Raw genomic sequence first — 24,403 nt, forward strand, 5'->3', positions numbered from 1 at the left:
TAGAACACTGAAGTTAAAAAATTCCATCAAGACAAAGTCATTGAATTAGTCTAAATGATGTCTGGTAGGATTTTACCATGAAAAACATTCTTGGTGGCACAAGAAGTGATCCATTTGATATTTTCATGTTGTTTGGAATAAAGAGAGGAACAGTAATTAGCATTAGTTGGGAGGGAATGGCTGCAGGCTTATAGGCATCAGTCTTACAGCATCTTCAAACCTTAACCCTAACCATAACTGAGAGTCCTGTGTGCATCTGTGCATAAATCAAACTGAGACATAAGAGTCATGGCTACAAGCCTGCAGCCATATCAAGGGCTTTTCATTTGACATTTGACCTGGGCCAAGACCGTCTCAGTCCAGTCTTCACCAAAGTCCAGTTCAAGACCCGGTGTGGGAACCTCCTTCATGAGTTGGGTAGTTTATTCATGAACACTTATTCTAACACTTCAATTTTCTAAAACTAAAAATGTAATAAACACATAAACAGGATTTTTAAGCCTCTTTTCACTTTTATTTGAATACAAATAATTTTGCTGCCTCAACAAATACAGATACAAATACAAATACTGTGCTCTCTGCACATCCCTATCATGGAGAGTCCCTTGGGAACATTTCACGTGTGTCAGTAGCTCAGTTTTATCTCTGTAACACCCCCCAAATCCAGGAGTGATGTCCAGGAGTGAGGAGAAATGTGCATCACGTAGCAAGAATTCAGGCACCAACTGTTGGATCTGTGAGGAGCACAGTTGGTTATTTGCAATAATTATCAATGATAATTAATTAATTATAACAATTAATAGAATTATTAATAGGTATTAACAAATACGGGGCACCACCCGGAAACCAGGACCAATAACCAAACAAGATAGTCTCATAAAAGAGTTCATCTAGAATGTTAATATCTGATAGATATCAACATTCAAGGGTGAACAAAGAAGGGTTGAATTCAAGCTCTGACTCCCACATCAGCCACTTTTCACAATATGTTACACACAATAATGACAAGAGGACTTCTCTTTAAAGATATAGCAGTGTTTATTAAACTTAGCAAACCTAACAAAGTTAATGCTTCATTCAATAAACAACTATTCTAAAATCTAATTCTGCCAAAACAAACACAAACAGGTGCACACATACAAGGTGAACACATGCAGGTGAATGCATGTGTCTGTGTGTGTGTGTGTGTGTGTGAGAGACAAGATGGCAATGTGATCTGGCATGATGACATCGAGGGTTTTGACGCGGACGTGACTATGTGAGGAAGTCACGTCACGTGAAAACCAAATGGCAGAAGTAGGGCAGTGTCTTGGTTAGACAATAGCAAGATGGCGCTGCCTGGTGATTGGCGTCTTGCAGTCGCCCAATTCCGTGAAAACACATGTGTCTGATGGCAGATAGCGAGGGACAAGTCCCACGTTATCTGACCATCAGATGTGTAAAAAGATGGTGCATGTATGTGTGTGTGTGTTAGTCACAAGAGAGGGAGGAAGGAGAGAAAGCGATCGTGAGAGGGAGAGAAGCGGTTCCTTTGTCCACAGAGAGCGCACGTACGGACGGCAGTCTGTAACACACGTTGTCTGGTTTCTTACTCTCTTACTTACTTTCTCACTCTCGGTGGCACAAACACAGCAGTAGTCTGAGCAGGACAAACACAAAACAGTCTAGCGTAGTGAACACAACTAAACAGGCAGCAAACTTAAAATACTCCTAACAGTAAAGCAGAGCAAATGGACTCGGCGGTCTGTCAATCCACACAACAAAACAATAGCAATAAAGCTAAAAAGCTAAAAGCTAAACAAAACAACAACAGCACTGAAACTGAAAAGAACACACAAACTAACACTGCCGCTGCCCAGACTTAAGCCTCTTACGTGGTCACTTCAGAAAGCGAGCGGAGCAGAGTGTGTGTGTAAAATCCGTCTTTCGGTCCGGCTCAGTTCCTCGGCTCGGATGCTGACGATGCCATCCTCGCACTGTCGACGGATGTCACGGCAGCTGATTCTCGGCGGTGCGGTGGAGAAAACAGAGTGGGGCAGAGTTGTCTGCGTCTTCGTGAGGAAAATCTGTTTCTTTCTTCTGCAGGGAAAATGAGACCGCTGGTTGCAGCAGCGGTCTCTCTCTGATCCAGAGATGGTGTTCGGGTGAACAGGGGCGAAGTCTCGCCTCGTCCGGCGAGGGGAAAGACTTCGGTGAGGGGAAAAACACGTGCATGGGGTACCTATGTTAGTGAAGCTGACTCACAGAAGGTCAAAGTTCCTCCTAGCTCAGTTCACAATGAATGCGTGTTCTTCAGGGTGCGTTCACTTTTTAAAGGGGCGGTGATGTCATGGCTGTGTCATCATGATGCTCCTCTGTGCAGGAGCATCTCTGCCAATGAAGGACTGTTTGTTGAGACTATTTCCTGTTTAGCACCTAGGTGCCAAATTTGCAAAGCGTCAGTGGAAATGGAGTCTGTGAGCTGTTTTTGGGCACTGCTCCTTCTCAGGGGGAACAAAGGAAAAGCACCTCATGGCCGGGCCTCAGGGTTTACATGTAGGCCTTCTTTGTGTGACTGCATGGTTTGAGGCCCAACAACATCATTGATTATTCAAATCTCCAGACCTGCAGCGATCAGCCCCAACCATGCAGCAGAAACGATAAGTGCATTTCCCCATTAAAACAGACACTGTGCGTATTTACGCACAAGGCACAGCAGTGTAACCATTGATTATCTATCTATCTATCTATCTATCTATAGCAAGCATAATCAATGACAACGTTTCTGTAGAGATGCAGTAGGGGTAAATAATATAGATATAACAATAAAAGTGAAAAACCAGTTGTTTTCTGGTTTTGGTTTAATTTCTATTCCAATTGCCGATTTGAAGACAAAAACGGGAAAAGCACGCAAATTTCTGTTTTTTGATTCATATAAAAAATGTATGATGCATTATAAATTTGTTTATCTTATCAAACAACCTGAATACAGCTTTGGATGGAGGGTACACAGACCGCTGTGGATGTGTAATGTGGGTTTAATCATTTGAGTTTGTGAATGGTGCGTCACTTGCTACGGAATTGTGGGCCGGAATTATCTCCTTTCCTTTCGTAAAGCATGGTCAAGTGTACTCTATGCTAAAGGAGATTAGAAAGGAAGTATTGAAGCACCTTTTCTTAGCAGTTAGAGCAGGGATGTCAAAGTCACATACACAGTGGGCCAAAATTTAAAACTTGGACAAAGTTGAAACATTGATATTTATTGAAAAAATCTTCCTCCAGATATAACAATGAACCTTTTCATATGGACCCAAACAAGTTTTGCTTAAACATTGAATATGGAACAAGCAAAGCTTAATACTGTACAATATATAACTTAATATTGCACACATGCAAAATCGAATTTCAAATAAAAAAACATCAATGGCATTCATTTCTTAAATAAAAAAAAGGTGGGTAAGGTGGTATAAAAATCGTATGCCTCTTTTTTTATTTGCAGCCTTCTGATTTAAATTTCAACAGTAACCTTTTCCACAGGCTAATAATAAAATTAAAAATAAAATAACAATAATAAACTAATAATATCCTTCAATGAACGTGCAACCATTCAAGCCAGTGCCTTGGAGTAGCAAGAAAAAGTGCATAAAGAAAACGTTAATTATAGCTCAGTTTGCTACACACTGATCTACTCTGATGTGTCCAAGCCAGATATCTGGCATCTCCTCTTGGATGATAGTTCATCAATGTCTGGGCTCAGGCTCTGAGCTGAGGAAATCCTCAGGATTGAGTGAAGGCGTTCATCAGTCAGACATCTCCTGTGAGATGTTTTGGTCATCTTCATCAAGGAGAATAGTTGCTCACATAGATAAGTGCTGCTGAACATGGAGAGCATCTGAGCAGCTTGGGTGCGGAGCTGAGGCATTGCGTCAGGGATGAAATGTGGAAACTATGCAGCGTGTCACTACACTGGAGTTCAATCAGCTCCATTTGGAGGTTGGTTGGTGCATTTTCCACGTCAACCGCAAATGGATTACTGAGCAGTTCAAACTTACATTTCTGGACATCAAAGTCGGCAAATCGCCAGGTAAACTCAGCACCAAGTACGCTGAGTTTTTCAGCAAACTGTGCACATGGGAACATGGCGGTAGAGATCTGTGTTTTCATGGTTTGGCAGCAGGGAAAATGGCCCAGGTTTCCTTGCAGCATCTGATTCTCCCACAGGCACAATTTAGTTTTAAAAGCCCTCACTACAGCGTACATGTCTGTGATGATACGCCCCCACCCCTGAAGCTGCAGGTTCAGCACATCGAGATGGCTCGTGATGTCACACAGAAAGGCCAACTCACACAGAAACTTTTGCTCCCAGAGCTCTGCTGTGTCTTTCCCTTTGCTTTCCAGAAACTGACATATTTCCTCACGCAGCTCGAAACATCTGTTCAGTACTTTTCCTTTGGCGGTGATTCAGACCTTTGGCTCTTATGAAGTTAACTACTCATGTTACTGTGGTCATAATATGTTCCATCTTTAGGGCTTTGCCAAATAGTGATTCTTGGTGTATGATGCAGTGATAAATAGTTAGCTCACCTGCACAGTTCTCCTCCCGCATCTTCTCCCAAACCCTGCCCACCAGTCCACTCTTTTGACCGCAAATCGCTGGTGCACCATCTGTCGTTAGTCCCACGAGTTTATCCCAAAAGTTCCTCCGTAACACACAGATTTGAGTCCACTCCACGGATGAAGACTGACACTGGGCAGTATCAGATGTGTCGCTGCCCTCATCCACAGCAAGGGAGAATGCAATGAAATCTTTTCCCTTTTCCATCAGCTGGTCATATAGATTGGTGGCAAGATCATATGTGCGATCAGCTACTGTGTTTCTGCTCAGGCTCACATTTGAAAATGCTTGCTTTTTCTCTGAGCACACGAGGTCACAAACTTTCATAATGCACTTTTTCACAAACTCTCCCTCACTGAAGGGCCGGGCTGATTTTGCAATCTCTGCTGCCACAATAAAACTAGCCTTTACAGCAGCCTCACTTTGTGATATGGCTTTTTTGAACATAGTCTGTTGTGAAACCAAACTTCTTTTCATTTCCTCTACTTTCTGGTGCCTTTGAGTCATGTCCATGTCTTTGTACTTGTCGTGGTGTTTCGTTTCATAGTGTCGTCTAATGTTGTACTCTCTGGTTATAGCCATGTTGGCTCCACATACAAGACAAACAGGTCTGTCTTTTACATATGTAAACAGATATTCTATTTTCTGTCTTTCTTTTCACTATTTTTGGGAGGGGTAGCACGGTGCCAGTAGTAGCATGAGGTCGCTATGGCTACTGTCAACAGAGGAGAGGGTGTTTATGGGTCCTGTCCTGATTGACGTGCCAAAACACCAGCAGTGCATTCTGGGATTTGTAGTATGAGCGGTACATGCGCTGTGTAATACCGGCGGGCCAGCCCTAGTAGTCATTTGGTATTGCCTCGCAGGCCAAATATAACTACACTGCAGGCCAAATTTGGCCCGTGAGCCAGAGTTTGACACCTATGAGTTAGAGAATTTGACCTGCTCTTATCATGGCTACCACTTAAATACTTCCAGGTCATTTCACTCAGTTAGGAGCCTTCCCAAGCAAAAAAGACTATTTGACCACAGCCTTGGTCTAGTGCATTGTTCTCTCTTGTGGGGAAATTTACATTCTTGCAGCATTTGGGCATGACCAGTTTGAGATCTGTATGATTGAAGTCCCCTGCTACAATGATCACACTGTTCAGGTACACCATCAGCTGTTTGTTGGTGCTGTCATGTAGCTTTAAAAGTGCTAACTCAGCTTTAGCTTGAGGGGGGATGTAGACTGCCATAATTATTATTGTCGTGAATTCTCTCGGGAGAAACAATGGTCTACACCTTACCGTAAGGAGCACCACATCCGGGCAGCAGTGTTTGTCCACCATGTCCACGGCTGTGCACCATTTATTGTTTACATAGATAGACAGTCCTCCTCCCCTATTCTTCCCACAGGCCTTTGTCTGGTCCGCCCTGTAAACAGAGCAGCCAGCCAGCTCGATAGTAGCATCTGGTACAATTTGGTGAAACTGTCTGCAAGATTAGAGTCTTGACTGAAGTGACATCAATTGCAAACAATCCTCCCTTTGTCAAAAAATGTAATATTTCTGTCATGTATCAAAAATCTGTATTTTTGACATTTGGGTCACATGATTGTAGCCTGATTCAGTGTTTTTCACTTGACTTTAAATCAATGACTAAGCCCCTTATACTGCTGTCTCCTTCATCTTCTCATGAGCTCACCCTTCTTTCAGACCTGCCCATTGTCAACCTCACTGTGGAGCCGCAGCCCGTTCTGGAGGGAAACCTGGTCAGATTCCACTGCGCTGCCAAAGCCAACCCACCTGTCATCAACTACAGGTCAGCTTCACCGTATCCACCTCACTGTGACATTTCCTCTTCTGTTTCCCCTTGCACACACTCTTTGCTTTAGTTTGTCTTGTTGGTTCAAATTTATTTACATTTCTAACAAAATCAAAGAGAACAAATATTGACCTAAAGCAAGGAGCTCATAAAATAAACAAGCAACTGTAATTCAAGTGGTCAAGACAAGAAAGTCCACACACAGTTTAAAGTCCATATTCTCTACTCTGAAACACTGGGGGCATGTCTGCTGAAGGCGCTGAAAGCATGGCCCAACTGAACAGCCTCGGACTTAACGCTTATACCAAACTCCCGTATAAAATACACAATTTAAAATAGGCCTTGTTTGTAGGTGTGAGGCAATCAACTTTTTGTTTTTAAAAAAGTAACATTAGGAGCCAATGTTTATTTCGGCACATATTTTGTAGATAAATGTGGACTTGTTTCAGTAAAAATGTAACTTAAATGAATAGTTAACAAGCGATCCATCATCAATCTTCGTTATCTTAAATTGTGATTTTTTTCAATGGAGTTCAGTGCACTTAACATTGCTCACTTCTTTGCTGAAAAGTCCTTGGTGCTTCATTGTGGCTGTCACCTTTGGAACATTGCCTCTCACACTGTGCTTTCTGGCGAAGCCCTCTTGCCAGGGACCTCCCTGAAGCCGAAGCCGCTGGCATCTCCACCCATCAGCTGGCTTAAAAACAACTCCATGCGCGCTTACGTTGACCGAAAATGGCCCCATTCACCAGTCACAGCAGGTTATCTGATGTGAATCCCAACTGTCACTGATGAAAGTTTGTAAAACTACCTGGTGTAAAAATAGTAACTCTGAGTACGTGAGCGCTGGTGTTTATATAGACAGGAAGGGGTAATGGTAGTAAACCCTCTACATCATCGAGACACTATTTCATGCATGCCCAAAATATCTTGAACACTGACATGGTGAAAAACAGTTTAATGTTCTAACTCCATAATTCAGTACTACATAGTTCACAGTCTTCTCACATGTTTTCAGCAATTGTTTTCTATCATGTATAATGTGTTTAATAAGAAATCTCTGATTCCTTTTACATGAACTTTAAAGGGGACCTATTATGCTTTTCCTTATTTTCAGTCATATATATAATATTACAGTGTTGGATGTTCATGTTAAAAGTGGCCAATGTGTCTAATAATGAGGTAAACATATGTAGAAGTATCCCTGTGAGTAAAAAGCACCGGCTTCAGACTTGGTTTCCAACATTTTTTTCTACTTTCAGCCAAAGCTGACATTGGCTTGTGACAGATTTCTTTATATGGACATCTGCTCTGTGCACAGTGTGCAAGTGCACTGCTCCACTCCGCTAACATTATGGCATTTTTCAGTTGTTTTGGGTGTAGTCACACTGAGCCATGACTCCATTATAAACCACTGGAAACCAGTTGGAGGTGTGCTGGTATAGTCGTCTGCAGCTTCATCAAACATCATCATTACTGTGGCTGTTTCTGCTTGTACTATTCCTCCCTGCATTATTTCTAACTGATCCACTGAACAAATAGCTCAGAATATTTCCATATGTTGTTGTTTCAACTGGTTTTTAGTGCCACTAACCAAGTTCTGCTTATTCAGTGGACACATTTAATGTCCTGTAAATTCTTCACTGTAAAAGTCCTGTTATTTAGTAATTTAAAAGCTTCTAATTTGAAGCAATAAAGCAGGAAATGTTGGGTTTGCATCAGCGGTAACTTAACATGACTCGACTGCTACATGCTGCCCCTTGGCAGCTTCCAGAAGGCTGGCCAATCAGAACAGAGTGGGCTCATCTGGAGGTGGGCCTTAAAGAAACAGGAGCTCAAATGGACTGTCAAGAGTCAGAGACTGTACTGAGGCGCTGCATAAAGGGCCAGTATAAGAAGAATAAGGAGTTTTTTGATCTGTTAATCAAGGCTGCTGGCCTTTGCCATTCCGAGCCTGGGGAGTTTGGAGGGTGTGAAGGGGAAGGCCTTGTACGCAGCTGCAGTGAAGGTCAGGAACATTAGAGCTCTGCAGGATGTCAGGGAGCATCAGTGGCAGGATGCTCTGAGAGGGCAGACTATAGCAAAGTTTAGGTGGAGGGTGCTTTACAAGCCCCCAATAACAAAAAGTTCAGGGGATCTGCAGTGGAGGGTGCATCATGGGGCCCTGGCGACTCATTTTTTTCTGTCCAAAATAGATAAAAATGTGGGGAATGGCTGTCCTTTCTGTAATTCACCTGAGACTGTTGTACATGTGTTCACTGAATGTAACCATGTCACCTGTTCTTGCTCTGTTGAAGGTGCTATGTGAAAAAATGGGAGTTCTTTTTTCTGTGGGGCTGTACATTTTTGCGACCAGTGTATTCTGTGAAAAACAAAACAAAACGTGTGCTGATGAACTTTCTGTTTGTACAGGCTAAACTGGCTACTTGGCTCACAAGAAGGGATAAAGTGAAGGATTGTGGGCCGGTAGACCTGGTGTTATTGTTTAAGGGGCTGGTCTTTGTGTGTCTTAGGGCTGAATATGCTTTTACAGTGTTTATGTTTTGTATTGTTTCATTGAATATTGAATAGACTGGTCCTCCTATAAGGAATGCTGCGATATGGAGCCTCAGCTGTGTGTGTGTGTGTGTGTGTGTGTGTGTGTGTGTGTGTGTGTGTGGATGTTGAGGAGTGATGATGAATGGAGTAATGGGTGTCTGTGAGGGGGGATTTTGGTCTATTTTACGGTTTCTCTCAATGGGTAGGAGCTGTATGTGGTGTTGTAAGTGCCTATATTTTTATTAAAGGACATCAAAAGTCAACATCTAATATCCTGTTTAATTTCTGGATAATGATAATATTGTAACACACTGTTCATATTGTGGGCTGTCTGGGGCAATCACTTACTGTAGGCTGTCTAAAAGAATGTACTGTACCACTTGCTCACCTGCACTTATAAACTCTCCCCCAGCAGCTGGCACCTCATGGATTATAAATGGCTGACAGCACTGAAAGGCTGCCACATTCCTGCCATCTGCCTATGGCCAGGAAGGACTGGCCATCTCCTCCTCACTGCATGAACATTGAGAGAAGGGGTCAGGCCAAGTACAACACGTGCACACCACAGTGCAGACCAAGCGGGTAGCTCCCGGTCTGAAAAGTGAAGCCAATGCAGAAGTGACTTAAATCTGCCATCAGGGGGCAACTCCACTGGCTCCAAAAAGAAGTCTGATTGTATATGATGATTATATATCACAGCAAATAAAGGAAAATGCAACATCCATAAAGTGAGTTTATAGGATTATGTTCATATGTCATCCAACTAAAGCCACCACTTGATATACATAAACACAACATCAGATGTGCCACTCTGCTCAGTGCAAGGGGTTCTCTCTCTCTCTCTCTCTCTGAGTGAATGGCAGAGTGATTGGAGCGTGGAGTTTCAGAGTGTGCTTCAGTGTGAGTCAAGTTTCCATCTTCCTTGCTGCTTGCTTGCTTGATTGTTCTATATTTTCTTTCATGCTGTTCCTGACAGGTGTATCTGACTGCTGTTCTGGTGTAGTTTGGCTTTGTAGCACGGCTACCAGCTCAAGTGAGCAGTATGCCCATGGTGGAGGGTGGTACAGAGTTTGAGAAGCTGACACGCTGCCATGCAATCAAACTTGTGGCGGTGTCCTGACAAATAGAGCTACCTCTCAGAATAACCTACCAACACAATGTGTGCATGTGCAGAGCGTTTCAGAGGTGAAAAAAATATTCCAGAGGACACATCCATAATTTTAAACTACCAAGGATTTTCATGGTGGAGAGAACAGTTTCCTACAGGTAAATTAAATGAAATTAGACTAGATTACAACGTTATCTCTAAAATTAGCAAGAAAAAAAATCAAATATTTCTTATTTTTCAGGTGTTTCAAATAGCTTATGACAAGTAAACTAGCTGTTTGTGTGCATGGAAATAACTTGTTCTGAATCATTTGTGTGTAAGCAGCATGTTGTAGCTGCTGGAGGTGGAGCTAGTTTGAAGTACTTTACATACAGTCAGCTATTTTTTTTGCTATGAAGACATCACTCTCATACAGTTCCTAAAGTTACATTTCTTATCTAGTTTTGCTAGTATCAGTATCTAGCACTCTATGGATATGAGAAAGTGGCGCAGTTCAGATACAATTAATATGCTCGACAAAGACATTTCAGCCAAAAATGCTAGCTAGCTAAGCTCCATTCTCAAAGAATGGATTGCGGCCACTGATAGCACAATAAATTGCACATCATTTGCAACCAGTATCTGCCCCATCTCAAGGTCTGATTCACAAAAGATATTGCAGTAAAGCACAAACACACCTACAAAGTTTTGCAGATGAGTGCAATTTGCCCTGGTTTTGCATCTGATTGAGCAGTTTCCAGTGGTTCAGGCTTTTTTCCATATTTCAGCACACAGATTGGTCCATAATGAAAATTGCAGAGAGCACAAAAGCCTCAAATTGTGTGTCTTTAATTAACAGAGGTGCACACACAGAGCTCTCCACAATCACAAACCAAGTTCCATGGAGTTTGCTTTTTTTTACTTCTCTAGTATTTCGTATATTTAACATAACATATACAACTATTAATGTGACTCAGGCAGCTCTGAAACGTGTTAGATTAATCTGAATCCTACGATAATGTTGTTTAGGTGTCACTAAATGTATCCGAGATTTTGCAGAAACATCAGTACTGATGTTCTGTTTGTTGCCCACAACTGGCAGTATTACACAGCAGCTGAAATGATAAGTGCATCTCCAAACTTTTGTGCCAAATATATGCATATTATCTAATCTACATACATGCAAATAGCAAAGGAGCACCAAGACGCTATTTGCTTGGCAGCACAGTCTGGGGTGCATGTCACCCATGGCGGTTGCTTTGTGAATTACGGTTTCTTTTTGTCTCATTTGCGCAGGTTTAGTGGCAGCAAAAGCCAAGCAATCCTTTTTTGATTTCGCCCTGAAGTGCAGAGACTTTGTAGAAAAACATTGTTTTTTTGTTGGAGTTATGTGCATCAAATGAAGCACATCCTTCCCATTAATTTCTGGTGAGGCAAGTCATTCATAATGTGCATGAGCTGATGTGCAGATGACTTGTTTGTACCAGTACTTCATTATAAATGCATTTAAGCCCACTCTTACATATAACACGGTGCACATGAAATTTACAGTATGATGGTCATTTCTATCCCTGTAAATGGTTGATTATATAAAATATTTTGAGCTAGTACTCTCATTCTTCTATCTTCTATTAAGAAATGTCTGACCACTATTATTCTCCACTATTTGTCTCCAATGGGCACACTGAGACTGTCTGAAATCTGTTACTACAAATTGAAATGAAAATTACATTTTCTTGAAATGCAGAGAATAGAAAAATAGTTTGCATTTTCTTGAGAAAATGTGTGTGCTTGTGAGATAGCAAATAATAATAAAAATAAGTGATAAATGTGTGTGTGTGTGTGTGTGAGTTTGTGTGTACATATGTTGGGTGCTCATTATGAGCAACTCTACTTTTGACCATATTTATAGTAGTTCTATAGATATAGATATTTCCTACCTGAAGGAAAGAGCTACTCTACTTATACAGTTTAATTTTACAATTTAGCAGACGCTTTCATCCAAAGCGATGTACATCTGAGAGCTGATACAACACAAGCAGGGTTCTAGTCAGTAGAGAACAACACGATTAAGTGCCCTAAAGGCGATGCACAGAGGCAATGCACAGTGTGCATAGATTGCATAGAAGCAGATTTTTTTTCTTATGTATTTTGCACTCGTCCATCAAGTGCAGAGATGTTTGCGAAAGAGCTGGGTCTTTAGTTTTTTCTTAAAGATTGAGAGGGACTCTGCAGATTGAACAGAGTTTGGTAACTTGTCTCACCACCAGGGAACTACAGAAGAGAATAGACTAGCTAGCGACATAGGGCCCTGTTGTAGTGGTGGTACCAGGCACTTTTCATTGGCAGAGTGTAGTGAGTGCGAAGGAGTGGAGACCTGAATGAGGGAGTTCAGGTAGGCGGGAGATGTTTTAGTTGCTGTTTTGTAAGTATCAGGGTTTCAAATTTGATGTGGACAGCAACTGGGAACCAGTGGAGGGATATCAACAGTGGGATGACATGCTGTTTTGGGCTGATTGGAGACCAGTTATGGGTCATCTACAGAGTGCAGTGATTCTATAACTGATAGGAGTGCAGCCTCAGTAGAGTGCCCCCACTTAAAGTCAGACTGATTTGCATCGTACAAGTTGTTCTCAGAAAGGAATTCAGAAACTTGGTTAAAGACTGTGTGCTCAAGTATTTTTGATAGGAAGGGCAGGAGTGAAACTGGTCTGTATTTTCAACCTGGGCTGGGTTGAGTGTAGGTTTTTTGAGCAACAGGGTGACTCAAGCTTGCTTAAATGCGGCCAGGAAAACACCCAAAGGTGCACTTGTGCTCGTCTGGTCACACAGTGCACTGTCTGATGCTGAGAGCGGGCTTCAGAGTCCATACATAAAACGCTTAACATAAGCATAACAGCATAACATTAGCGTGCATGCTAGCTAATAACTAAGCAGCAGGAGCAGCCTACGGAGTTAAGATGAGACACAGTACAATCGGCGAAAACTCTTAGCCGTTTAACCAATTTCTTACAAATAAGTTAGTCTACTACTAGACTCACTTAATCTGACACTTAACTAACTTTTGTAGCTAATCACTACATTACCAGAACACACACACTGACTGCCGTTTCGAAGAAGTGCACACTCCCCTCCTGCTCTGTGTGATCGACCCTCCCCTTAACCGGTTGTAATTTTAGAAATGTGATGTTTCTCTATACAGACTAATCAGAGGCAGAAAACCAATCTAAAAATAAGGGGGATAGTCTGTCAAACTTCACACTGAGAGATATACATTGTAAACAAACTGGGAGAAGATTATGATCCTAAAATGACAGGGCCTAATACTGTGGTAATATTGTGGTAGTATTGTTTCTACTGCTGTGCCCATTTTAACTCTGGGAACCTACCAATAAGCAAATAACTGTAACCCTGAGGTTACACTTAGTTGCTTATGGGTTTTTTTTTAACTTCTTGCTCAAGTTTTTGTATTTTATTTTTGTGCCTTATATTACTTATTTTGTAAAAATCAAATAAAACTGGTTTGTATTTTTATACACTCCAACCAAAGTTCCTGACTTGTGCTCATCTCTGAGTATCTCCCAGGTAAGCAAAGACACGTTTTTATTGAAAAACAGAATGGTAATGGTTCAGACTTAATGACTGAGGTGAACTTACTGCTGTACATGTGATAGAGGTATGATTTCAGTACAGAACTGGGTTGAAAGGTTTAATATAGGGGTTTAAATGGCTAAACTGTTAGGGCCAGGGCTCTGAAGCTGCCCTAGAAAACCATGCGAGTGCCCTCAACCGTCAGAGTGGGCCTCCTCCAGAGATGACCTGTTAGAAGGCCGTCTTGGAGTACTTTCAAACCTCCAACACCTATTTGCACCAATTCACTTGACCCAGGCTGTTAGGAATTCCTGACTAAATAGGCCCGTTGGTAGTGGTTCAATGACAGCTGGTGATTATAGAAGCCAGGCTGAACTTTGGTTCCCTAAGCAAGGCTAGGGTGGCCTTGCATGTAGATTTTGGGAACCTATTCAATACCTAGGTCAGAGGTAGAGAACAGCCGTCTGTAAGTGCCTTATCCACACCGCAGGGGGTATCAGTTATCTGTAGGCAGAAACCATTACAACATCACAGTCAAATGTATTCAGTATGTTCATAATTATGTCACCACATCACTGTCAAGTGTATTTTATGACGTCAATTGGCAAGTGAATGCATCACTGTTCATATAGCCCAACATTCAGCCCCCACTCTGATGTTTTCAGTAGTAGCTATGTTAAATGCATTGCTTCAAAGAGCTGTTACAGTCAGTCATTAGGAAAGCTATCCCATATAAGCACTGCACATAAGGTAGCCCAGCAGCGATCATTTACAACAGAGTTGTGAGTATGATTATTCTGTGGCTTTCGCAGTCTTTAATATGCTTTTAATGAGGAAACAACATACTGCTGACAATGTTGCTCAGCCACTAGTGAGGGGAGCTACTGATTCTTTCAGTAACAATGGTAAAAGAAGAGAAAAGAAAGAGAAAAGGTGCTGTTCATTATTATTGCTCACACTGACTCCCCTGTCTGTCCTTATGTTTCATGTTAACATTTTTTTTTTTTTAGAACTTTATTGCCTTTATCGAACTTGCAGGCAATACAAACACAGACATACATTCAATACAAATATACACAACCTAACCCTCCCATAGGAGGCTACAAACAAACAGACAAATAAAAACAAAATCAAAACCAATTACACCAACTGAGACAGCAACAAAAAAAACCCAAAACAGACAAACAAAAAGGTCACCTTGTCATTAAGTGTTATACCACAATTCTTGGTTGTGCAGGGTCAAAGTAGATCATATAGAATTGTACATTACATTTAAGGTGTTAGCATAATTTCAGTCCCAGAATGACTGGGGCCCATCTTCTTATGAATAGTGGTACTTTAAACTGTAAAATAGCAGTCATATTTTCCATGGTATGTATCTGCTTAATCTTCTGTATCCATTGAGCTTTTGTGGGTGCACATGGCTGCATCCAATTAACAGTAATCATTTTCTTCGCAGTCATTAACAGAATATGTAACATATAGCATTGGTCCTTAGAGAGCAAGTTTTCTGGTATCTTCTCCAGTAAGAAAATTAAAGGGTCCAGAGGGATATCAACTCTGAAGACAGTGTCCAATTCTTCTTTAATGTGTTTCCAAAAGGTTTCTATCACTGGGCAGTCCCAGAATATGTGGGCATGATCCCCGACCATGCCACAGTTCCTCCAGCAAGTGTTGGGGGTATTACTTGAAAACTTTGACACCTTAAGAGGTGTTCTGGAAAATCTCAATTTCACTTTCCAGTCAAATTCTTTCCACATTTGGCTCCCAATCCCTTTATGACTTGCTAAACATATATTTTCCCAAGCTTCATCTTCTATAATTGCATTGAGTTCTAATTCCCACTCACTTTTAATATGTAAGGTATTGTCTGAAGTGTCTTTCAAAAGATTCATGTAGATATTTAACACTTGATGTTTTGATGATACCTTATGTTGAGAAATCTCTATAAAATACCTTTCAACCTCCATTGGATCTCTTTTTATACTATCCCAGTCTGTGTGTCTAGTGAAGTAACTTCTTATCTGCATGAATCTAAACAAGTCATTTTTAGGTAGATCAAATTTTTCCTGGAGTTGTGAAAATGATCTTAGTGTGTTGTTTTCAAACAATTGGTCAATGCTGACCAGACCCTTTTCTGCCCATCTCCTAAATGCCAAGTCTGTCAATGATGGGAGAAAATCAAAGTTTCCCAAAATAGGCATTACCCTTGATAAAGCCACAGAGCCTTTTATTTGTTTTTGTATAGTGTTCCAAATCTTTAGCGTGTGTTTAACCCATATATTGTCTATTTTTATTTCCTTCTGAGCCCTTTGGTCAAGAAAGGGAAGCACAGACAATGATATCCCTGTCAAAGAATTCTGTTCAATGGATAGCCATCCAGTTTCATCGGCTTTGGTCATCCATATCACTATCGCCCTGAGTTGGGCTGCCCAATAGTACATTTTAAAATTAGGTAATCCCAGCCCACCCCTTTTTTTGCTTGCCATCAGTATTTTTAAGCGTATTCTTGGTCTTCTATTTTGCCAAATAAATTTTCAAATGCGTTTTTCAAGACACTTAATTGTTGATTGTGGAACAGGAACCGGTAAAGATTGAAATAAAAAGAGGAGCCTAGGTAAAACATTCATTCTTACTGACTCTATTCTGCCAAACAGGGACAGAGGTAGCACATCCCACCTGCTTATATCTTGGTTGATCTCTTTAATTAGTTTGTCATAATTACAATGGAAAAGCTGTGATGGCTTCGGTGTCAGAATGACTCCTAAATATCTAAACCCATTTTTGGATTTCCTAAATGATACTATATTATTTAATTGTTGGGGCCATTCACCACTTATCATCATTGCTTCTGATTTGCTAGTGTTTATCTTATATCCAGATATTTCACTGTATTTTTGTAAACTATCTAAGAGTGCAGGGATTGAATCCATGGGCCGATCTATGAATAACAATATGTCATCAGCAAATAGAGCTAATTTGTGTTGACTCCCTCCGTCATCGGGGATGCCCAATATGAGAGGGTTTGATCTTATTAGTTCTGCCAGTGGCTCTATGCTTAAGGCAAATAAAGAGGGAGATAAGGAGTCTCCTTGGCGAGTGCCACGGCTCAGTGGGAAAAAGTCTGAGCAATACCCATTTACTCTTACTCTACATTTAGGGTTTTTGTAAAATAGACAAATCCAGTTAATAAATGTGTCGTTGAAGCTCATATGTCGGAGAGTCTGTTGTAAGAAAGACCAGCAGACCCTATCGAACGCTGTCTGTGCGTCTAGGCTGAGAAGCATTGAAGGAGTGGTCCTTTTGGCTGCAATAAACTGTAGATTTAGGGCTCTCCTAACATTATCAACACCATGTCGGTTATTGATAAATCCAGTTTGATCAGGCTTTACCAGCTTATGTATGATTCTCTGAATTCTTTTTGCTATTATTGAAGTAAGGATTTTAAAATCAACACACAAAAGGCTGATGGGGCAATATGATTCACATAGGGTTGGGTCTTTATTTTCTTTGTGTATAACACTTATAATTGCCTCTGACCAAGATGCAGGTGCTTGTCCTTCTTTTAATGCATAGTTATAAACCTTGCGCAAAATTGGAGTCAGCTCACCTAGAAAGGTTTTATAATATTCCCCTGAGAAACCATCAGTTCCAGGAGATTTGTTATTTTTAAGTTGTGAAATAGTATCTTTGATTTCTTCTTCTGTAATTGGCATTGACACCATATCAGCCTCTTCTGATGTAAGTTTAGCTAGGTTGATGGATCTAAAAAAAGACTCCATCTTTTCATTTCTTTGTGGGTCTGACTGTTCCTCATATAATTTTCTATAGTGTGTGGCAAAGGCCTTTGCGATGTATGTGGGTTGTGTTAGGATTTCACCATTATCTGGACATTTAATTTTGTGAACTGCCCTGCTACTTTGCGCTTTCCGCAGTTGGAATGCTAGTAGTCGGCTTGCTTTATTCCCCATTTCGTAGTATTTTCTATTTATAAATCTTAAAGCCCCTTCCGTTTTGTAAGTTAATAGGTCATCAAATTCTTTCCTTGTCTCTTTCAGAGCATGTAAAGTTTCTTCTTTGTTAGATTGTTGATGTTCTCTTTCTAGTTGCTTTATTTTTTCTTCTAGCTTGTTCTGACCATTCAACCTCTGTTTTTTAATGTAGAGGAAATTGCAATAATACAACCCCTCATCACTGCCTTAGCCCCCTCCCACAAAGTTACCGGAGAAATTGTGTCGTCTTCATTTGCCTCAAAATAATATTTAAATTCCTGGCGGATTTCTTGTTTAATCATATAATCATTTAATAATGATACATTAAGTCTCCAGTACTTAAATGATTTTATTGGCCCTAAATCCATCTTTAAGGTGACCGGCGCATGGTCTGATATGGTGATTGGCTCTATTTTGCACTCTTTAACCCTGTACAGATCTGGTCCTGATATTAGTATCATGTCTAGCCTGGAATAGCTGCCATGTACCTGTGACATAAAGGTTAAGTCCTTTTCTTTGGGATGTAAACGCCGCCATACATCCGCTAGGCCAAGTTCACTTGTCATTGCATGTAGTGTAGTTGACTTTCTAGATACAGTGCTGCCCCCTGCTGGCAACCTGTCTACATGTTGGCTCATGACACAATTAAAATCTCCCCCAATTAACACTACCCCTTCCATTATGTCGGCTAGTAAGCCAGCTATATCTTTAAAAAAGACAGGGCTATCCTCATTTGGGGCATATAGATTGAGCAGGGTTATTTTTATGCCATTTATATCTCCCTTTACAATAATATATCTACCCTCTTTATCTCTAACTGTTTCTGTATGATTGAAATATACTGATTTATTAAAGAGGATGGCCACCCCTCGCCTCCTCCCCCTTTCAAAAGATGAACTGAAAACTTGATCCACCCATTCCCTTTTAAGTTTAAGATGCTCTTTCTCTGACAAATGGGTTTCCTGAAGCATGGCTATAGAACATTGTAATTTTTTTAGATGGCTTAATATTTTTTTCCTTTTGACTGGATTGCCTAATCCCTTCACATTGTAAGTAATACAGTTCAAACTATTCATAACTGTTCTTATGCTGTTTCATACTATTCCTTGACATTTAACCCCCTGTAATGACATTCTTACATCAGTAACCCAACCGGTAATCTTTCAAGGTGACAATAACAAATAAAACAAAATATATAACATGTATAAACCTGAACACTGAACTTCCACATACCCAATATGTTTGCTATAAGCCTATAACCAAGTAAGAGAACAAAAACCTGTAAATTAAGCAAAGCATATCCCGGTGTATCCTGGGCAGAGGATGGTGACAGGTCCTAGTTCAGTTGAGTTCCGTCCCGTGGAAAAGAAACGGGAAGTAATGATAGTCCTAACGTTTGGCACATCCAGAAAAATACAGTCTCGACGTTGATGACTTCCCAGCTTATTCGATATGGGCCTCGGGATCCACAGATGGAATCCCGCCCACGGCAACATCCTCTGTCTCACCCACGACATGCCACTCGCTGAGGCGTAATTCCTCCTCCACCTGCGCTCTTTCGTCGACCTTTGGATATATGTTGTACTCGGCCAATTTTGGGAAGGCATCCTTCAGCGTAGGGTATGTATGATCCCCCGTTTCAGTGGACAGTTTGAGTTGCGCTGGATAAAGTCACTTGGCTTTAATGCTCTTCTTTTTCAGTTGTTTGATAACCTCTCGCACGCTCGCCCTCTTCCTTTGCAGTTCCGGAGAATAATCATGGTCGAAGTATATTTGTTCTTCTTTGTACATTAACTGTTGGCTCCATGCTTGTCGGAGTATCTTCTCTTTGACGGAGTAATCAAGGAACCTGACGATCAGGGATCTGGGGGGATCATTGGGTTTCTTTGGTTTAGATGTCAATGAGTGGTGTGCTCATTCTATTTGTATAGAAACGTCTGGCATCGGTTCGAGAACTGAACGAATCAACTCCTCAACAAACTTCTTCGCATCTTTTCCCTCGCTCCCCTCAGGCACCCGTTATATTCTCATGTTGTTGCGTCTCATTCTGTTCTGTAGTTCTTCACACCTAGCCGTCAAATTTTGCTCTCGGCGTAGCAGATAGCGTATGGCTCTCTCGTATCGTCTCCCGTCATCTTCGGTAGCACTTACACGTTCTTCCACCTCCGTGGTTCTTTTCTCTAATTTTGTCATTTTCCCTTTTAGTTCTGCCATTGATGTCTCCAACTTCTTAAGGGTTTGATTATGTCCTTCCAAGTTCTCTGACCTGAGCTTTGCTAGCTCGGCTAATATTTTAGCCTCAGAGCCTTCACTGCCTTTCGCTTCGTGCTGACTTGGCTTCAAAGTATCGCTTTTCTCCTTCGAAGTCTCTGGTTTTGTAGTCGTGGCTTTTGTTCTTGTTGTTGCCATCGTTGATATGTCATACAACGTCGAGTAATAACTTAGGTTATTTAGTAATTTGTTGGACGGAGCTCAGCTTCTAGGTTGCCGCTCACCGCATGGCGTCACCGGAAGCCCCTCATGTTAACATTTTAAAACTCAAAAAATTGTTAGCTGTCAGCTCAGCACTGACCTGGTCATTGCCAGACTTGTTTTCTTTATGTCTATGCATTTATGGTTCACTGTGATTTTTAATCATTTCTTCTTTTGGCTGCTCTTGTTAGGGGTCACCACAGCAGATCATCTGTTTCCATATCTTTCTGTCCTCTGCATCTTCCTCTGTCATGCCAACCAATTGCATGTCTTCCCTATATCCATAATCCTCCTCTTCAGCTTTCCTCTTTTCCTCTCACCTTGCAGCTTCATCTTCAGCATCCTTCTCCCAATATCACCAGCATCTCTCCTCTGCACATGTCCAAACCATCTCAATCTCGCCTCTCTCACTTTGTCGTCAAACCAAACAAAAGTTTGGTTTTTGTTTAAATAAAAGTCAGTGTGACCATCATCTGTCTTGGTCCTACTGACTTTTATTCCTCTTCTCTCCAGTGCATACCTCCACTTCTTTAGGCTCTCCTCAACCTGCCCCCTACTCTCATCACACAATGATCAAAATGTCATCCGCGAAGATCTTAGTTCACAGAGACACCTGCCTGATCTTGACCATCAACCTGTACATCACCATTGCAAACAAGAAAGGGCTCAGAGCTGATCCTCGATGTGATCCCACCTCCACTTTGAACTTAAGCTTCATTTATGCTCCCGAGCAGACGCGCACACAGACAGCTGCAGACACCTAGGGTGGGTAGTTGTTCCGTTTATACTACCTACTGGGGTCTGCTTGGAGGACACATTTCACACATGCGCAGTAGAACGCCGTCTACAGGAACACAACGTTGTGACTGCGTGGACTGGAGTGGACAGGTCCATGTGGACACAAGAAAATTGCAGGTACGCAGATGTCCGCACGGAGCCTACGTACACACCCTCTGATGATAAAATTTACATCACATGTTCCTAGTGGACCCTCGAGGACTCGTGGACATGGAAACTAAAATTTAAGCTTAATCCATCACTCCAGCCACGCACCTCACTGTTGTCACACTGCCCACATACATGTCCTCCACCACTCCTACATATTTCTCTGCCACTCCTGACTTCCTCATACAATACTCTACCTCCTCTCTCTGCACCCTGTTATATGTTTTCTCTAGATCCACAAGGACACAATGCTACTCCCTCTGACCTACTCTTTACTTCTCCATCAACATTCTCAAAGCAAACATCACATCTGTAGTGCTCTTTCCTGGCATGAAACCATACTGCTACTACTAAGCATCACCTCTCCTCTTAACCTAGCTTTCACTACTCTTTCCTATAACTTCATGCTTGGGCTGATCAACTTTATACCTCTGTAGTTACTACAGCTCTGCACATCGCCCTTATTCTTGATTTCGGTACCAGTACACTTCTTCTCCATTCCTCAGGCATCCTCTCACTTTCCGAGATTGTGTTAGACAATCTAGTTACTAGAACTTCACTTTCAGCTCTCCTAAACATCTCCATGCTGCCACAGGTATGTCATCTGGATCAGCTGCCTTTCCATTCTTCATCCTCTTCATAGCTGCTCTCACTTCCTCCTTGCTAATCCACTGCATTTCCTGATTCACTATCCCAACATCATCCAATCTTCTTTCTCTCTCATTTTCTTCATTCATCCCTGCCTTACAGTACTCCCTCCACCTTCTCAACACACTCTTCTCACTAGTCAGGACATTTCCATCTCTATCCTTCATCATCCTAACCTGCTGCACATCCTCAGTCCCTCTGTCTAGCCAATCAGTACAAGTCCTTTTCTCCTTCCTTAGTGTTCAACCTCTCATATAACTCGCCATACACCTTTTCCTTAGCCACGTCTCTCTTCACCTTATGCTGCATCTCCTTGTACTCCTGACTACTTTCTTACTTCCTCATTCCACCGCAAAGTCTCTTTGGCCTCCTTCTTCTGTCCAGATGACACATCAAGTACCTTCCTTGCTGTCTCCCTCACCACTTCTGCAATAGTTAACCAGATGTCTGGCATATCTTCACTACACCTAGCACCTGTCTTAACTCCTCCCTGAAGTCCACATGACAGTCTTCCTTCTTCAACCTCCTCCTCTTTGACTCTGCCTTCACTCTCTTCTTCTTCTCTTCTTCTTCTTCATTATCCCCTGCCACAGCCTTGCAGTCTCCAGTCTCTTTCAGATTGAAACTACTGCATAAGACATAGTCCACCTGTGTGCACCTTCCTCCATTCTTATACGTCACCCTGTGCTCCTCCCTCTTCTTGAAATACGTATTCACCACAACCATTTCCATACTTTTCAAAAGATCCACCACCATCTGTTCTTCTACATTCCTCTCCTTGACACCATACCTACCCATCATCTCCTCATCACCTCTGTCTGCTCCAGACACCAGTCTCTCTCTCTGCACCACTTCATCCTACTCATTCCAGAATTTTCTGAACTTTCTCTTCCATCTCACAGTGAAGGTTCAGTTAGGAAGACTATCTTTTGCATGCATAGGCCTGAAGTCTCATTTCTCATAACATCCTGCCATTCACATCTCTCACCTATGCTCCTCATTACTTTGTCATTGCCCGGGGCTGTCAACTGAGTATCAGCTGGTCACATTTATCCAGTAGCACAGCGACACACCTTCATTGTTAGCCTATGATTTTGCTGCTGTCTTTTCATGTAAGTCAGCTGATCATGGCTGACTTTAGCAATTATTCACAGTTCATACACCATGCACACATTTGGTCTATTGTGACCTGATGACACCCATCACATGATCTGTTGTGACTCCACACACGCATCATGGTCTATCCTGACCTCATACACCCAGCACATGGTCTATCGTGACCCCTCCCCTAAAGAGACAGTAGGAACAAGGCTCAACTCCAAGCTTCAACTGGCTTGAACTCTTATGTGCACAAAATATCTGCTGCAGAAACTCACACAGTGCCTGTTCTCTAAAATTATATCACATAAATAGTATGATACTGTCATAGCTACACTTCTCACTGTGTCATTGTCTGACTTCATGGCAACTGTTTCATTCCTCAGAGGCTTCTTAATGTCACTCACCTGAGAAATGAGGAAAGTCAGACTTACTGAGGATGGTTGGCTAAATGGGTGGGTGATGCATATAGAGCTGAAGTAAATCAGTTGTGGCTCCTCCTTATCACATAAGTTTCAGATGTCCTTCATCTCTCTTCCCTACCTCCACTCCTCCTCCTCTCTCTCTCATCTCAGATTGGCCGAAAGAGGTAAAGAACCAACTGGCAACCGTGGGTGAGTCTTCGGCCAGGGGATCAGTCTGTTTCTGTCCATCATGCCATTTATGAATTGTTGTTCATGCGTTGTGCACTGTAAGGGACCGAGCTGGCAGGGCCTATTTACTCAAAGAAGAGAAAAACAAAAAAATTTTAACAAAGTTTAACAAATATTCTAGGCCCATTAAAGAGGTCAGCTAAACAGAGCTAAACTCAGGTTATGCCAATTTAACACACTGAATAAACCAAACTGACCTAACAAACTTAACACAAAGGGGAACATATATAATGGCTGATCAGACCATTTGGAAAGAAAAGGGGTAACACACACACATTACCAACTAAACTACAAATAAAAAAACTAAAAGACTATTTCTTGTGGTTAACTTATTTAAATATTAACCAAAACAAAAGTACCGAAACCTAATATATTCTAAAGAAACAAACAAAATATCTAAGAATGAAGAACTATATTCCCGACCTATGATGGACCGGGCATTTGCTAGAGTCTGATTGGTCACTTCCTGTATTTAACAGCTCTGTGGCAACCAGCAGTGGCACCCTCAGCACCAGTAACCAGTGATGGGAGAAACTGAGCTTTCTGAAGCCTGTGAATCATATGAAGCAATTGTGTTGAAAATGGTTCACTGTTTCAAAGCATCTGATACAGTCAAAATGGTGTTGGGACTACATGTGGACCACAGTTTACCACATGTTTCAAGACTCCAAGAAACCTGAGCCCTGGGGCTTCACACCCAAAGTGTGAAGCTCCACCCATGGATCCAGGTTATCAAAACTAGAGATTCCCCTCTTATCTTTCTCTTTTCTCCACGAGCTGCAGCAGGAGCAGCTCCTTGCCCTCTTTCTCCTTCAGCTGCAGGAGCAGCTGCTTGGTCTTTCACACCTCCAGCAGCTGCTGGAGCAGCTCTCTGCTCTCACCACAAAGCATCTCTTCCTTCATGGACTGGTAACAACTGGGCATAGCCTAGCAACACAGTGAAGCATAGTATGGCTAAGCAAGAATGTTTAACTCAAAC

At 41.7% G+C, this 24,403-nt stretch overlaps 1 protein-coding gene across 1 annotated transcript in view; it reads left to right on the forward strand.

The window, feature by feature from the left end:
- The window catches only part of LOC137195111 (kin of IRRE-like protein 3), a 289,828-nt gene that overhangs the window by 222,489 nt on the left and 42,936 nt on the right, over nt 1–24,403 (forward strand). Inside the window, exon 6 of the mRNA XM_067607187.1 lies at nt 6,292–6,397. Within this exon, the coding sequence (XP_067463288.1) occupies nt 6,292–6,397 (106 nt within the window). The remainder of the gene's footprint in view (nt 1–6,291; nt 6,398–24,403) is intronic.

The sequence above is a fragment of the Thunnus thynnus genome, chromosome 13, assembly GCF_963924715.1.
Source record: "Thunnus thynnus chromosome 13, fThuThy2.1, whole genome shotgun sequence".
In the NCBI taxonomy this organism is placed as follows: domain Eukaryota; kingdom Metazoa; phylum Chordata; class Actinopteri; order Scombriformes; family Scombridae; genus Thunnus; species Thunnus thynnus.